At 36.5% G+C, this 17,804-nt stretch overlaps 1 protein-coding gene across 3 annotated transcripts in view; it reads right to left on the bottom strand.

Moving 5' to 3' along the window:
* Positions 1–1,089: 1,089 nt before the first annotated feature.
* NXPH1 (neurexophilin 1) overlaps positions 1,090–17,804 on the bottom strand; it is a 274,107-nt gene continuing 257,392 nt past the window's right edge. For 2 of the 3 annotated variants that reach the window (XM_036894574.2, XM_057504552.1), the window contains one exon: positions 1,092–5,399. In XM_036894574.2, coding sequence (XP_036750469.1) covers positions 4,638–5,399 — 762 coding nt within the window. In that variant the 3' untranslated portion in view covers positions 1,092–4,637. Of the gene's footprint in view, positions 5,400–17,804 lie in introns of all 3 variants that reach the window. The other variant, XM_057504553.1, reaches the window with a different exon arrangement.

The raw sequence follows: 17,804 nt of genomic DNA, 5'->3' as shown, positions 1-17,804 counted from the left end.
TATAAAATACACAAAATAAATTAATTTTAATAATAAACTGAATTTCAGAAAATTAATAAAGTGAATCTTAGTGGGCCAGAATAGTAGACATTGTACTTTTAAAAATATATTTATTTGGCCACAATAGTGTCATTCTAACAACTTAACTTGCATTATTTCTTCAAATAGTCTCAATTGAAATGACCAAGTTTACTCCTGTATTTGAGTCAAGGAATTTAACCATTGGATAAGTAACATTCCAGTTGTCTCTTTAGAATCCTGGCATAGGACTGGAAATAGAAAGCCAGCCCTTGCCAGCTGAAGATGATGTGACCAGAGCTTTAGCTGTATGTCTAATTCACTGGTTAGAATTTAGGAGAACTAACACCTGGCACCTCCAGTGGCACCTCCAATGGCAACAGCCACTGCAGCCACCTGCAGGTGGTCCCTAGGCCTTCTGCACCCATCACTTCTAAGAACTGTACAATCATCACCCAATCCATCAGTGATAAAAGGCATATTCCTGCAAGTGCAGAATTATAAATATTAAAGTGCTTTTGATTGAACTTAGGATGCTTGGCCATCTATTGGCATGAGTAGTCTCCTAATTCTAGGCTGTTTCTCAAGACCACTCTCACACACACATAAATGGAAATAAAACTCAGGATTTCTGTTCTTTGCCATTCTAGCAAAAATAAAAATAATTGTTAATTTGTTATTTAAAAATACTCTTGATAGTATGGGATATAAAAGTCACTGATAACACTGCTATTTTAAATTAAGAAAGATTGTTTTCCTTATGCTCCCAACACCTGAAATCATTTTTTGATATGCATGGGACTCCTGAGAAAAGCCTGACTCAGCAACCAGTTTCACAGGATTCAATTCTGGCTATTAAGGTACACAGTTTTTGTCACCTACAAAGTAGGTAAATAGTAATCATTTTTATGCAAATTAATGGTTTTAAATTTTTAATTTTTTAGTGCATCTATTGATTTGTATTCTATTTAAATAAAAATGTGAAGATAAATAATAAATATAAAAGAGAGAAATAGATTGATAATTGAATAAATATCAATAAATGTCTGAAACTGGTACATCAACCAAGTCTTTCAAAGGTTTATAAGCACAGCCATTTGAATTTGTTTCAGGCTAAAACTTGGCATTCAGAGTTGAAAGTGGAGATGAAAATTGCTTTTCCAAAGAGCTGTTTGTATTGGTTAAGCTGCTGCTTACATGTAAAGCAGTGGGGGAAAGGGAAAAGACAAACACTTTCTCAGGCTTCTCATGATTTGTTTAATCTATTCTGTGAAAAATATGGTTTACAGTTTATTGCTGAAGTATAGGAACCTGAAGATTCCCAGTCCACAGTTTTAAATTTAACAATTATCTCAATTACTTGCAGAATAATCACTTCCAGAACTTCATTCACTACTGCATAATATCAACAGTTACACTCCTTCTAATCATGCAGAGAAATTCTCATAAGGGCCATGTGCCCAAAAAATGACCAGGTGAAACCATACCATGACAATTTATTGTTTTTATCATAAATAGATAAACCAATAACTTGTATCATTTTTCTTCCGTGAAGCAAAAAAGTGCAATAATCATTTATGCATAATAATCTCAATGTTACTAAAATGTTTCTGGAGAGAATAGTAGCTAATGATAAACCCATGTTGGCATCAGATGCTTTTTTCTATCTTAAAGGTTTTGTTTTGGTTTTTTTTCTGTATTTTAATGAAGGTGGGGAATAATATTTAAGATTCTACAAAAGATAATTTCCTTTAAATGCAACTTACAGTTTATTTTTTCCAAATAATAAATGATTTTCTAGCACAATCGAAACTGAACTAACTAGTTTGTTGAAGTGACAAGTTAGGAAAATTTTTGATCTGAATCATTGAACTTTATATTAATCATATTCCTTCATCCATCTCCTTGTCTAAAACAGGAAGAGTATATTGGAGACAAGTAAATTCTCTTTTAAGTCAAAGCTCTAAATCATTATGATTTTTCTGTTACAGATGAGGGTTGATGATGTAGCAGTTTGAGATGTGTGTATAGGCCCAGAAAAAGTCCTGAAAGTTTGGATTTTAGAAATTGAAATCTTTGTTGGAAGTTTTTATGTTTTCATTTTCTTTTTTCTTCTAAAGTACAACTACAGAACAATAATCCAATTGACTGAATGTTAGTTAGCTATGTTCCGTATGTTTATACAAATATAAAAGCAGCATTTCATGAGGAAAGCAGGGCAGATAGGTGGAGATTGAAACGTATTTTCACCTCATCTTGAATTTTGGATTACAAAAGGACAGATTAGACCATCTAATGAAAGTCACGATCCACTAAACAATCCTTTAAAAAAATGATTTTCCCCTTCTCACTTACTCCTCTTTTTCGCTAAGAGCAAACTAACTCCTAAGTGATCATTTTGATAAATCAACCCCAGAATAATAAGATTTAACTGTGGCAAATATGTCCCACAGATGGAACTCATGAAGCTCTTACTGCCTGTTGTGCCAGAGATCTGTTCGAACATTAGCTTCTAAATTACATGGCAAATTAATTAATACATTGATAGAAATGGTTGTCTAGACATATTGGAGAATTTTGAGAGATGGACATTTAACAGACTGATGTGTCTTTGAATTGCAGTTCTATTTAGTTAAACAAATTATTGAGTTCTCATTTTAGAACTCTGTGGTCTTGTGTTTCCTTTCGTACTCCTATTGTTTGCTATATGGAAACATACTTATCTCTGTGCAGCATGAAAGGAAGATAAGAATGGGTTAGTGTTCTTATATTTGGTTTCTTTGGTTAATTATTACAACTCTTCACATCCCAATCCACTATCTATGACTTTAAAAATGGGTTACCTTACATATATCATCTTCTGTTTATTTTGCTGGACTCATTTATAGTAGTTACTTTTTAGAAGAAAGTTAAATGTTCATAAACAATGTTATATAGTTAAGTTGATCCCATTTGGTACAGGTAAATTGAGCAGCGAAGCACTCCACTGCTATTGTAATTTTCTCTATTGAGTTGTATCCTTATAGTAGAATCAGGGAATGTCAGACACAATCTTCAGAAATCTTGATTTTCTCTTAAAGAAAAAGTTATCTTCTTCTCAATCCTCCTACTAAATAAAGACTCCGAAAAAAAACTAACTAGCCATAATTAATTTAGGAAACCTCAATTATCTCCTGATGTTCATTGATTTTTGATATTCCTGAATAACTAGCATGACAGTGAGCCAAAAATGTGTGCGATGCTGTATGCCACAACTGTTTCCCAGGCTTGAGAATGAAGCTTCTAAGTTGTTTTGACTGGGTAACTAATAGCAATTTAGATAGTTCTGTACAAATTTAGAGACATGAGATGCAAATCCATGGCTGTATTCCAGCACATTCTTCTTGTCAGAACCATTTAAATCACCATCTTACACAAGTACATACTGAAATTCAACTTTAAGCATTTTATTTTTATATACATTTCATTTTGTCCAGAAATAAAATATCTAAATACAGACAGACTGTAATGTTGTATATGTATAGCTTTCAACAATACTTGAGCTGAATAAATGCTTTGTACATTAAGTTTGTCTTTTAATGGTGTTCACAGCTACATTGATAAAATGGATTCCTCATATCCTTTTTTTTTCTTTTTAACCAATAACAAGCAGAGAGACAAGTACAAGTTAATATTAATAAGCAGCTCAAATAACACTTGGTTAAACTATGTACAATACAAACCATTCATACAAATGAAGACTAGGATATTGAATTTGTTACAATATGTGTAGTAAAGATAAGACAGACACTTATAACTTACATGGTGTCTGTCAGGCATTTCCCTTATACAATGACCAGAACTTGTTTTAAGCAGCTTCAGCTGGTCTCAGCTTTGCAAAAGTCCAATGACTGGTGATGAAAGCTGTAATCCAACACCTGCCCACATGTAAATTCCAAATGTTTGCTCATCTTTACTGAGAACAGACTCCCTCCATAGAAAAAAAAAAAAAGCCATCTTGTATTACCTTGAATGTGCCTAGTGTATGCTGGAAAAAAGTTACTATACTTTGTTATGTTCATAAAATAAAGAATACTGAGCTCTAAAGACACATTTTTTTCCTTTTTCACAAGCATATACTCCTACAGTAGTATTTACCAGTACAGCTACTCCAAGCAGTAGGAATGCATGAGTGGGGGTTACTGATTAGCATGTACTCAAGACTTTAAAAGAGATTTCCATACAGCGAGTGTCAGAAACCATTCACCATCTACTAAATCCTTTTGCTTGATGATCGTTTATCCTGAACCACCATGAGTCAGACAACGAAAGCCCTCTTGACAGAATCATGACAGATGCGAGCTGAAATGTATATGAGTGTGGGTTTGTGTACATCTATGTGTGACAGCACATCTCCGAGTGTGGCTTTAAATCTGTGGTGACTTAAACTACACTGAGAGATGAATCTGACTGGGCAGAGATTACATCAGTTGTTTTCCACTAGCGTATTTGCAGCCAGTTGACGAGAGCAGCAGTGTAGACACATTCCAGGCAACATATGTGACCTTTTTCTTTGAGGTAACAGCCCTGTTATAGGAGCTCTAAGTCCTCAGGCTTCAGTCTCACCCCCACGTTCACCCTCACCCAGAGGGGAAGTAAGGTGTGTCGCTGTGGTAGTTGTAGTCGGGGCACACTTTCTGTACTAGTTTATAATCTGTACTATAAAAGGAAATGTAAATACAGATCACCTTAAAGGGCTTGGAGCAGAGCCAGGATACGTGACTTTGGGTCTGCTCCTGGTAACAGGTTTTTGAAGGGTCATAGTTGCAGAGTGTGTTCTTGGTAGCCTTGTCAACCTTTTCATATTCAATACGACAGTTAAAGGACTTGGAATCTTTGGCATCAATCACGGTTTGTTGTGCCAAGTCGAATTCCACTATTTTCGTAGGGGGCACCAAGCTGACAGATACATTTCCTTGACCGGTGGAATTATGCCTGAAATAAACACTAAATGTCCCATTGCCGTGATCTACAATTTTCCCAGTTATCAACAGGTTTAGTTTCACTGTTTTGATGTTGGAATGAAAATCACCCCATCCAAACATTTTCTTAAACTTGCCCGTCTTAACAATGGGCCTTCGCTTGGCCCTGGGCCGAGGCTCCTGAAGGTCTGTGGAGTTCCTCAGCCAGTCCCAGAGGTCTTGCTCAGAATAAGGTTCTGGGGTATCATAACGTAGGTCTAAATCTGTATCATTTTCTTTGCCACGAAAAGTCTGTGACAGGAGTCGGCTGATTGACAAGTCTTTGCTGCTTTCTGTCCATATGTGCTTTAGTGTAGATTTACTGCTTCCGGATTTTAGAAGTTCTGACTTCCCACCATTCGTTAAATTGGCACATGTGACCTGAAAATGGAACAAAAGAATGGTGTTTACATCTCTGTATCTGAGAGTACCCAAGGCACAGACCCAAGCCCTTTTTCAGAGGCTCAAAATTAAATGATGACGCTTCTTCAGGTACCTTCAGCATCTGGCCAATATTTATTGGCATGATAAAATATCAGTTCTATTTTATATAATGATGGGAGAGAACAGGTGTAGGTGGATAAAAATCGCTAAACATGACTGAAAGACTATAAAAACATTGACATTGATGAGGAAAAGGCCACCTAACATGAATAAAAGCAAATTGAATTCAGACACAAATCAAACTAAAGTAATTATATCTTAGCACTAAAATCCAAAGACTTTTAAAATAAAATTTTACAGATCATTATGTCATTTCCCTACTTCAAAATTCAAAATTACCATAAGCTTTAAAACTCTATGATTCTCAGAAATATGTTGACTGACATCCTATAGACTTTTGATAGTCCATGCCACAATCATATTTAAAAAGTTGGTTTTGCAAAGAGACGTGAGTATACCTTAACTGTTCAAAACAAAAATAACATGTTTATAATACCTATTGTTAACAAGGAACACATTGTGTAAGACATAATGGTTCTACCTTAATGGAATTAAAGTGTGGTCTAGGAAAAGGGACATAAATGAAAACATCTAATACATAATGTCTCATAGAGAACTATCAATCTAGAGAAGAAAGCAGCACATGGTCAATGGACAGGTCATTTTAGGTTGGACTATGAAAGTCACACTCAGAAACTGTTCTCCTGGGACCCCAGCCTTGCCTCTTTGGGAAGAATTAGATCCCCAACTAGACCAGGGATTGAGAGGAAACCTAAATCGAAATGATGAGTCAAACATCCAAATCTGTACTTGCCTAATTATATAAAGCATTGTCCTTTGCAGCTCCTAAATTTTTCCTTCATATAAAAGAAAATGAAAGATAAATGCATACTCACAATGGCCTCATTAAAATTAGAGCAGTAACTTCTGATCCTACATGAAAGCCTCAAGGACACTAGAGGACACAGCCAAAGACCCACAGGAGCCCAACCAAACAATATAGATAAGCCCTTTAAGACGTGGACTCATTGTTCTAGGATAAGGCTGCTAACAGGAATCACCCCCAACCACTACCCACTGAAAAAGCCAAGTTTCACAATAAACCTGTATCTCCTGGCCTCTCCAGAACCAGTCTGAGTCCTGATTCAGACTTGAACCTGCATCCTCATTGGACCCTCTAAATGTCTTTCTAAACTGTTCTCAAAGTGAGAGGTCTTTCCTAGAGAGCTTATTAATTCAAGAGCACCAGGAATTAGGCTGCATTCTAGAGACTTCTCTATAGATTCAGGGATGCAGGCCTCTTGCAAGGATGCAGTACAGCCCTTGGAAGAGCCTTTTATGCACTCTCTTGTGCTAGAACTCTATGCCAGCCTGTAGAGAGGAAGAGCATTAACTTCAGAACCAGTCTCTCTGGGACTGACACTCAGCTCTGCCACATCCATGCTGCGTGCTCTCTGCCAAGTCACTTAATCTCCCTCTGCCTCAGTTCCCGGCACCTGTAAAGTGAGGGTAATATTGATGCCAACCTCAGGGAACTGCTGTGAGCACTGAATGACCTAAGACATGTACAACTTTTAGAAAAGTGGTTGGCATGTGGAAATGGCTTGGTAAATTTTAGTTTTTTTATGAATCCCAAGCTGATGTGTGAAGACAATTAGAGAAGAGGCCACCAAATGGTACACGTGGTGACCTGGCCTGAGAAACTTTGCTCTTCATTACACAGCCATATTCAGAAGGTACATGGATAGGTTTCCCCAGAGACACAGATACAAAGAATCTTGGTAATTTAAGCTAGAACAAAGTCACTTAAATCTTGTAATCTTGCCTTTTACAAATGCCTCATTACCAGCTAGCAAATAGTCTCTTCTCTGTCTACTTCAAGCTGAGAGAACGTGAGTGATGTAGAACTATTCCCACATGAGAAAAACTACTGGCCAAAGCTGGTCTCTTCCCAATAGTGCTGAGCTTAAGAAACCCTGAAAGTTTAGCCCCATGTAAATTAATTGCAACTGAGAGAAAATGAGGTTTAATCCTGGGTTAATGTCCCATGACCATACCCTGAAAACCAAAGACTGTAACATTGGGTAGGCCAACACAAAAGCTGGTCACCCATTTCAGGCTGCTAGCCTGGGTCCATTTGCATGTGCTGTGATTCCCTAAGGCAATAACAATGCCTTTATAGAAAGATCTAGGAGGCCATTGTGTACAGAGAAACAAATACCAATGGAAAATCAAATTCTAGGGATGGAATGAAGCCCCCCCAAAAAATGCACAGATTATGCTGGTGATGGGTTCATGTCTAAGAAAACTGCAGACCAGCCCCATGTACACAGTCATTCTTTGAGCGTTTAAATATATCACCTAACCAAAATTAACAAACCCCGTTGTGGGGAATTGAAGATGGCTATCAGATGGGCCATTATTGATCTTGGAGCAAATATTGGGAATTAAGAGAAGGTTGTCTGATGCCAACTTTTTTTTAGTTCTAGATATTTATTTTTCACTTCTGCCCAACCCTTGACTCAGTCTTTCTCTTTACCCCTGGTTCCAAACCATTTCCTGTTCTCTTTGGGCCAAAATATCATTCTAGAAATGGATCACATTCAAGAAGTATATGACTAATAATAGCAAAATGGTTGCTTTATCAAAATTCATTTTGTTTTTTAAAAAGGATAAAAATATTAAGTTTTAATGGGATGAAATTGAGAGGGAAATATTCTTTGGGGAAGGGGATGGAGTATAGAAATGTATGAGTTTTCTTAAGGGAAAAGCATTTTCCCACCTATCTGTTCTGCCTGATAATAAAGCCAGTCCTCTGTGAGACATTTTTTATTCTAATGTCAAAAGTATAATCCTTAGTAGTTCCTTAGTTAATATTACATTATATTATTAGAATTACAAAACTAATAGAAACAAAATTGTATTAATTCAACCAAGGAAGTATATTTCAAAATACACATTTTTCTATAACAGAGTAGCTGTAATATAAAATTTAAAACAAACATTAATTGATAAACATTGTACAAATCTTTGGTTTTGGAGTTTATTTTGCCTTTGTGTATTTGTTTTGGGCTTTTTAAATGAAATCCAATTGGGAAAACATCCAAATCTACTTGCCAAATTATATAAGCATGGTACTTAATGCAGAATCTCCATTTATGTCTTAGTATAAAAGAAATAAAGAAATAAATGCATATCCTACTCTCTCATTTTTACCTGGAATTATATAGATAATTTTCCATTCCTTGGGTGGCAAGAATAAATACAAGCATGTTTTGTTTATCAGCTGCATACTTATGTCTCTGTATCAGCAGAGATAATCAAGGAGAGTGGCTGTAATGAGACACATCCATGGTGCACTGGCTCATGAAGCAATAATGAAATTGTCCCCAAGAAGAAAGTAAAAGGGAATTAGAGTGCCATTTACCGATGGCATATGGGGAGTGGATAAAAAGAAAATATGGAAGTGGGTATGAGTTCAAGGACAAAGACCCATTCTATTCAAAAGGATACTAAGACTATGACAAACAGACAAACCTCTGATTTTCAGGTAGGATAAAAATTTGGTTCTATGATATACCCCCCACAGCTTGAGTGATAATAAGTATGAGCTCTGGAGTCAGACTGCCTACATATCAGTCCAGGCTGTGATCTTTAACACAGTCTGTGATCTGTATGATGTGGGCAATTGGCCTAACTAGATTACACTTCAGTTTTGCTCTTCTGGAGAACAGGAGAATAATGTCCACATTCCTCGCAGATCTGTCATGAGAATTAAATAGGACACTCCAGTTACAATACGAAGGGCAGAACCTGGACCATGGTGAGTGTTCAGCATCAGTATTACTATTATCATCTTCAAATACTTGAATCCCACTGAATAATATTTTATGTAAATAAATAACTAATAATAGGATTTGAGGGCATAAAACACTTTTATAAGAAAATCTCCCTTTTATACACCAGAAACTTCAAAGCAAATAATTAAAAAAGAAAACATATACTTTTGAAAGTGCTGCTGTGACAACCAAAAATTATGGCAGGTTGAGTAGATAATACAACTCAAGTTAACAAAGGATGAGTGTGAGTTCAGCTATTAAACTGCTCAGCTACCAAGTACAATGAATTTATTTATGATATGAAGCCTTTGGTAATGCTGACAGTCAAGAAATCACTCCAGAATGCTTCAGTTTGGGTACAGAATCAAAGCAGGTTTCATCTATAATTTTCAACAACTTATCTAGAATATTCTTATTTTCACTTCCCTTTCCTTTCACTCAGGGTAGGAGAGGAGCAGGGTGATGTCTAACAGAGAACATCAATTATGAAAAAGCAGGCATTTCCTTAGGAAAATTTCCAGACCTGTTCAGTATAAACAACCCTGATTTATTTTGTTTTTTTTTAATTCAATAATTACATTTGAAACTCTGCAAATTTTGAGTCAAATATTAGGCACACAAAGATAAATGAGACATGGTCCTTGCCCTCAAGAAGTTCACAGTCTAATGGGGGTGTCAATTAAATGAGTCACAGTGATGTGATCCACACTTCGTACAATATTCTACAAGTCATAGTCAGAGTTACAAGGTGGAGAAGTTGTAACAGAAGAGATAATCCTCATGTCTGGGAGAGAAAATATATTTAGGAGTTCAACAGATAGAGAAAAGTCCAGAGGAGATCTTTTAAGCATAAAGAATATCCTGTGCAAAAGCATAGAGCTGAGAAGGGACATGCCAGGTGTAAGAATGGAAAACAGCTGCTTCCTGCTGACCCTTAGGGAGCGTGATGGGGAGGAGAAACAGAAGAAGCTGTGTGAGGTTGGTAGAACCTGATGAAGGTAGGCTGAAATCAAAATGTGAAGGCATTTAGATTTAATCTTACAAATAATGGGAATCCTAAATTTTGCCTGCTTTGCTTTCAAGTAGGTCATCCTGGCTCTAGAAGAATCACTGATTGGACACTGAAGGGTGGATTGGTAAGGAGAAACCTTGAAGGAAGAATGACTAGTTAAATAAATAATTGTAATCCTTTGAGAATGGAAATGAGCCAAGGCAATGGCAGAGAAAAAGAGAAAGAAAAAAATGTATATGAGATATTTCAGAGGCAGGATTAACTCAACTTGATGATTTATTGGCTAAGCAGGCACATGAAAAAATTGAGAATTAATAAATTTGCTTGCATCCGTAAGGAATACACAAGTAACAAGTTAGCTGGAAAATAAAATTAACTCTCAGAAGGACATTGGAGATTGAGGTGCCTGCAGGTCATTCTGAGGACACTATGGGAACAGGTCCGACTGTCTGGAGAAAGGAGTGGGTGGGGATGTTGATTCTGTAGTATGAATAGATGGTATTGTGCAGATAAAGCATGGTGGTACAGAAGAAGACTGGTAACAATATTTCAGAAATGTCAATGCTTTAAGAACAAACCGAAGAGGAGCCAGGCTGGGTAGAGACAAAAGAGGATATTAGAAGGACAAGGAAATTGAAGGATATTGTAGAAACCAAGGAAAGACAGGGAGGAAAGGCAGGCTTGGGTAATATTCAAATTCCAAGTAAAAGTCTAATAGTATAAACTCTTGAAAAGAAGCATTTGGCTTTTGAATCCACTACTAATGACCTTATTGAAGCTAATTTCAGTAGTGGTGAAGAAATGATGCAAGATGAGAAATAACTAGCTTATATTGTATCCCAGATACAATCAGGAATCCTCAGCCTTCTCATTCTATCACATTGCTTTACATCTTAAGATCTTTCATTTTTGAAACATATAAATACACACATAATTTTGAAATAGATTGAGCCTTCCTGAATAAACAATACCATGAAAAAGGAAAACCTTATACCTGGAACACCCACTACCATTAATTTTGCAAATACAATGAAAGAGTTTATTTTTAAAAGTCATCTAAAGATCTTTTGTTGTCAGTATATCTGAGTGGTAACAGAAGTGGTGAAGACTATGAAGTAGTGAACACATAAAGATGAGTACAAAAGAAAAGCCTAACTTCTAATTACCCCAGTTCCAAAAAGGCAAATCATTGTGAACCTTTTTCTACAACTAATTTTTTCTACAACAGCAAAAACACCAAATATACTTCCTAACTGAACAGAATTTTCCATGTTGACAGTGGCCAAGCCCATACCAAATGAGCTGACTCATTAGTTCAGTGTTACTATTTCACAAATATGTATTGTTTATCTCATTGTTTTAGAAACAGTGAGGATCATAAAGATTTTTAACAGAGTAGGTGTATGCATTTTATTGTACATGTTTCTTTTGAGAACATCCAGAAATAGGCACAAAGAGAAGGGTCATTTTCTTCACCTGCAAAGACTTAGCTTGGGTCTAACATGAAGGGAGCATGTGTGGGGTAGGACCTATATATGGGGCAAGAGAGAAAAGACTACCATTGGATGGTAGGAGTGTAAGCATATAAAGACTTGCCACACTCTGATCTAGCTCCTTCTTTATAGATCTTAGGTCCATACATTCACACTGCTTTCTCTAAAATTTTTCATTATAGGCTTACAATTACATTATAGGCTTACATCATAATGTCAATATATTTCTTTTAAAGTATTGCTGAAAGACACCACTTTTGGAAAATAAACGACTCCTCAACTTCACTGCCACCCCAGTTATGCTCCTGGCCTTATAAGATACTATATAATTATTTCACTCTTTTACATAAACTATTTCCAGCTAGAGATATCTCCAGATGTTTGTGTACCTCTTTTTATAAAAGAACAGTAAGATGCCTTTTAATTTCTACTAACCCACATTTCCTGTTGATCTATCACTATTCAATATAAGTAATCTCAAGATCTACTTTGAAAACCATGTATTTATTTAATCAACTGTATGAATATTTAAGCCAGAAATTTTAAGCAACTTGATGCTTAAGCAATACCTCTCATCAGTGAATAATAATCAACAAAATGGCCTTGCTCTATGATTACAACTTCATTTTGACAGTTCTATTATTTGCTATATAGAATATATGTTGCCTACTATTAACTACTACAATTAAGGGCAAACTATAGTCCAGACATTGTAAATAGCATTCTACATATGACATTGTATTTCATTTAAACACACACACTCTTGCACATAAACTTTAATGTAAATATTATTATTATCTTCAGCTGATAAATATGGATAAGGAAACTCAAAAAGAGCTTGTCCACAATCACTGCTGGTAAGTGAAAGAGCTACTTATTAGTTAATCCATGTGGTACGACCTTTATTTTTTAAAATAATTTTATCGAGCAATTCTACATTAATACATGTTTGTCAAGGCCTCAAATGTTATAGGATTTATGAGCAAAAAGTAAAGTCCTGACTTTATCATCAAGCTCTGCTCCCTTCTCTCTCCAGAGGTAGAACTTGTCCACATTTTTTAGTGCTTACTGCTCCTAAATATTTTAACTATTTTTTCATATGTAAATATTTTATATACATAATGTCATAGATTACAATTACATTTCTCCAATTAACAAAATATCTTAGAGGTGCACACCTCTTAGTACATCCAGGTATATCATCCTGATTAAATGAGAATATAGAATTCTAGAATGTGAATGTGTTATACTTATAATCATTGTTTTACCACCAGGTACTACAGTCATTTTTTAGCCTTATTTTTTTTGTTGTTTTCTCTGCTCTTTGTTGTTTCAGATACCTTACTCTCTCCTCTCTTAAGCTGGGTTTTCATTTTTGTGGGTATAGATTTACATGATTATTTTAGAAGGAGTTCATAGGGGATAAACTATCTAAGTTATCTGTGCCTAAAAATGTCTTTAATCACCATAGATTTATAGTTTGTAGAATATTTATTCACCCTTTAATTTACTTGGTTCTGTTTTATTTTTCTCTCTCCAAAAATTTTAGGATTTTCTCTATTCGAGGCAAAATCTCACAAGGTGGGCTACATGTGCTACTGCTTTCTCCAGCCCCTTTTTTTGACTAGTTCAGAGAAAAACATGCAACTATCTCTAGATATGTTAGGCTCTTTTTGTAAGTTCTCCCAAGAGTATAAACCCTTTGAGGAGTGTTCTTTTTCTGTTATGTCCTATCATAACCTGAGCAGGGAGTAACTAGCATCGAGTAAGCACTCAATGAATTACCCATATGGTAATTTACTTACATCTATTTCAATAGTGAAAGTTCTTTGATTCTTTAGTCATGATCAAGATTTGGGGGAGATATGTGGCCCTCAGAGATTTCTCTTATAAGTTCAGAATATGCATTTCATTGATAATTCTTGATGTGCCTGTTATGCATGATAATTCAGAGGAAATGGGTTAGTGTTTTAATGCATCAAGAATACAACATTTCCTCCTGCTACAAAGCAATGCTCAGGGAGTAGCACAGTTGCATAAACAATGGAAAAGTGAAGAAATGAACTCCATGCCTCTCCTTGAACCCAGCTGGTGTGGGGAGGCAGTATTGCATAGAAATTAGAAAATGGACTTCATAGTAAGTGATCACAAGGCTGAATCCAATATCTGCTACTTTATCATTGATGACCCCTTAAAGCCATATTTTCTCCAATTGGAATATAGGATTCCTCACTCAATGAGCTTTTGTGAACATACATGACTTATTATGTGGCACATAGAAAAATACAAAAAATCGTATGAATTCAACCCATAAGAGCTATTGTGCTTAGCTAGGTCATGAAACCCTGAAGAAAAAGGAAACAGGCCTTTAAGAATGCATACTGCTATTCTATTCTTGTCTTCCGATTGGAGACATGACATCTGCTCAAGGGCTCCAAACCAACCGAGATGGAAATTAGCATAACTGTAACAGCTCAGTGGTCATCTTTAGCAGTAGGGGCTGGTAGGAGACCATGCTGGTTGTGTTATGAATCAGTATTGACAAATGTGGGCAATAACTTAACTTTTATCTAAAACTTAAAGAAAAGACATTCTGATCAACCTGACATGCATGTCATCATCAAGAATGAAACATGGTGTGTTTCTAACAGTTTGAAAAATCCTCAAATGGTTAAAATTGTTACCCCATAAGGTCTCATTATCCCATACAGAATGGTTCACTTCTAACATAGCATACCAACTGTTCCCTACGTTATTGTATTAGAGACTGGTTCTGAGTCACGGGTAATTGATATCCTTCTAAGTTTATATAACCAGAATCACTCACTTTCCCTTTGATTCCTTTTCCTGTAGGTACTCTTGTGAAAAATATCTTGGAAATATTTTGGATTCCTTAACCACAGGGGGAAAAACATGCTTTGTAAAGAGCCTGAACTATCATTTCTGATACTGAGAAATAGCATTTATCATCCTATGAAAACATTGTGTGCTCCCTCAGGCTCACTTTATAAACATGAGATATACACATAAGTTTTGACATTATAGACACCTGCATATTGATGAGAAGTTAAGACTATTCCACAGCACCCTACTTAATCCATTCTCTCCAAACATAATTACAAATTATCCAGGTTTGCAAAGCAAAAGTTCTTCTTTTGTTTGTATTTTATATTATTTTCATTTCAAATGTATAAGGAGTATCTCATGTGAGGGTCCCTGGGCACATACATGCTTCTAATGATGAACAAAATGTTTAAAATAGCAAGTTGAAATACTATTTTTTGGCTGAAATAAAGCCACTTAAGCATTGTTCTTTCATTGCCCATGAAAAGTTTGGAATTTGTCCATTCCAGATGTCTTTAAGGAAAAGACAAGTGTTGCATATGTAGGAATAGCTGGGGTAGATTTAGGGCCTTTCTATCTGAGCTGGTGGTCAATATGAGTGGTTGTCCATTACAAGGCTTGTTATGTGTATGCTAATGGAAGTTTATAGCTTCTTAAAGTCAAATGAAGTGCATACCTATCTAGCATGGGCCAAGTGAGGAAGGATCAACTCACTTTCAGTTTTCATCAACCTACATGTACATATGTTCTCACATACAACAATGATATATGAGAACAGACTGAATAGTTAAAATAGTGCAAATATCCAATAGGAGCTCAAATTCCTGAGGAAACACTATTGCCTACTTAACACTCTCTGAAGTTGATCTGAAAACCTTCCAGTTGTTATATAAAGGAAGTGACAGAGACTAGTTGCAGGATAATATCATCCCTGTGCCATTTAGATCCTGAGTTTGGTCAAAAATTCTTGTAGGACCTCTTTCATATCAGACTATAGGTAAGGACTCTGCCAAGAGCTTCCCACATGAACAGTAGACAGCAAGCCACAGAGTCAACCCAGAAATATGAAAGGAGGCAAAGACCCTGGAAATACAGTCCCTCCACACTCCTATAAAACTCCTGTAGGGTGGGAATCTCCATCTTCCTGAAGTAGAACAAATCCGGTGGTCTGAGAAGAGACAAAATCTAACAAAGAGAACAGGCCCCTTATTCTTTCTTCAAAGGTTAGTGATGCTGGAGTTCGAGTTATGTACAAACTTTTGACATTGAGTAAATAAACACTTTTGGACCATGCCTTTGCCAGAGCAAGATGTGGTAAAAACACATCTAGCCTAGAGCACCAGACTCCACAATAACTCTTAAGCATAGCTCAGGAAAGACATAACTCGTGCTGAGGGAAATTCAAAGGCCACTATGTCCATAAGGGAACAATCCTCTTTGAAGATCTTAAACCAACCTGTTCTTTTCTAATTCCCCTCCTATAGGATGATTAGCATCCATTCTTAAACTGCTGTTTCTTCCATGCAAGACTCTTTAGCACTAGGTAAACACACTCTGTCCTCCACAGATCCCTTACCCAGTTACTGTCAGCTTTGGACCCAGCTGCACCTGTTGTCCATGAGTATGGGTTAGATTTCGCTTTGGTCTTGCCCCACCCCTCTCACCTGTTCCCTATTTCTTAAAGCATGATATGTGGAATCTTATACTAAAGGGCCAAGTGCAGAAGATAAAGGACAGTTAGGCAGAGAGTTCTCATAAACAAGCAAAAAGATGTCTTCTAGATTAAGGTGCTGTGGCTTTAAGTCAATCAGCTATGAAACTGAGTGGTGTGCCTGGAATCTAAAAAGAAAAAGACTTGGATATTTTTAGTTTTACTAAGTCAGAGAAGGATAAAGATTATGGTATAAGAAGAGATGAGTCTTGGAGGGAATGTAGCAAGCAGAGCCCCAAAATGACTGAGGATGCTGTAAGAGTATTCACAATGGAGAGGCTGGATGAAAATGTGTGTGCAGAGCTCTACGATCCCCTTAACCTTTAATGTATACTTTAAAATGACTTATCACAGCATTAGTAGTTTATACTGCTGTGAACATTGTGACTAGAAAGTATCATAGAAGAAATGAAAGAAGGTCGGTTTGTTAGGGTAGGATTATCTCCCCTGGTGTGTCCTACACTCACTTATTTCCAAACTCTGAAAGGTAGCTTACCCTTTTCAAAGGAGCTGGGTAACACTCCAGCTGCCGCTAGAGGGCACAGAAAGGACATCTGACAGCTGTGTGTATATTTGTGGTGCTGAAGTCAGACAGAATTGTGTCACTAAGGGTCTCAGAGGCCTTTGAAAAAGAAAATGGGACAGGAACCTTTGTGGTAACTGCTGACTGATGCAGTCCCCAGAGCCGCCTCTTATGTGAGCTGCAAAGACCAGGAAGAGCTGCAGTTGCTCAATGAACTCCTACAGACGTCATCACCAACTAGAGAGGCTGCTGTGAGCCATCCATACCTGAGTAAGGCTTTATAAAATATAAAAGGGATTTATATTTGCTTATTTGGAAAATAGTCTAGGATCTAGACTATACAAAGTGCATCATATTTCTTCATCTCCAACTTCATCTTAGCAACTTTTATCTTTGGCCTTAGAATTCTGATCTTATCAGACTTTTTAATGCATGCTCTGGCCTTCCAACTTGAAGACCTTTGCACAGGCTGCCTCCCCATCCAGGAATCCTTTCTACCCATTCCCATTTGCCTAGCTAACTCCTACTCATTCTCTAGTCTAGATTAAATTTCACTTCCACAGAAATCACTGATCCTCTCAGAGCATCCTGTACTGTTCATTCATCAAAGTAATACTCTTATCCCTGTCTGTCTATCCATCCATCCATATATATATACCATCTATCATCTTACTTCCCTGAATGGTCAGCTCCATGGGGGAGCCATCCAATGCCTAGGTCACTATTTTTCTACAACACTGCATAAAATGCCAGGTTCCAAATAGGTGTTCTACAAATGTTGGTTGAATTAATAAATGTATGTTTGCATGGAGTGCCTCCCTGTACATCATGATGTCCCTTTGCCTATGGGCTTGACCCATAAGCAGACACACAGCTAATTTTGGGGCATGGAAAAATATGTTTATATTGTAAGCCTTCAT

The sequence above is a fragment of the Manis pentadactyla genome, chromosome 7 (assembly GCF_030020395.1).
Source record: "Manis pentadactyla isolate mManPen7 chromosome 7, mManPen7.hap1, whole genome shotgun sequence".
Taxonomy (NCBI): domain Eukaryota; kingdom Metazoa; phylum Chordata; class Mammalia; order Pholidota; family Manidae; genus Manis; species Manis pentadactyla.
The sequence above is the reverse complement of the archived record's forward strand: the minus strand, read 5'-3'. Positions and strand labels throughout refer to the sequence as shown.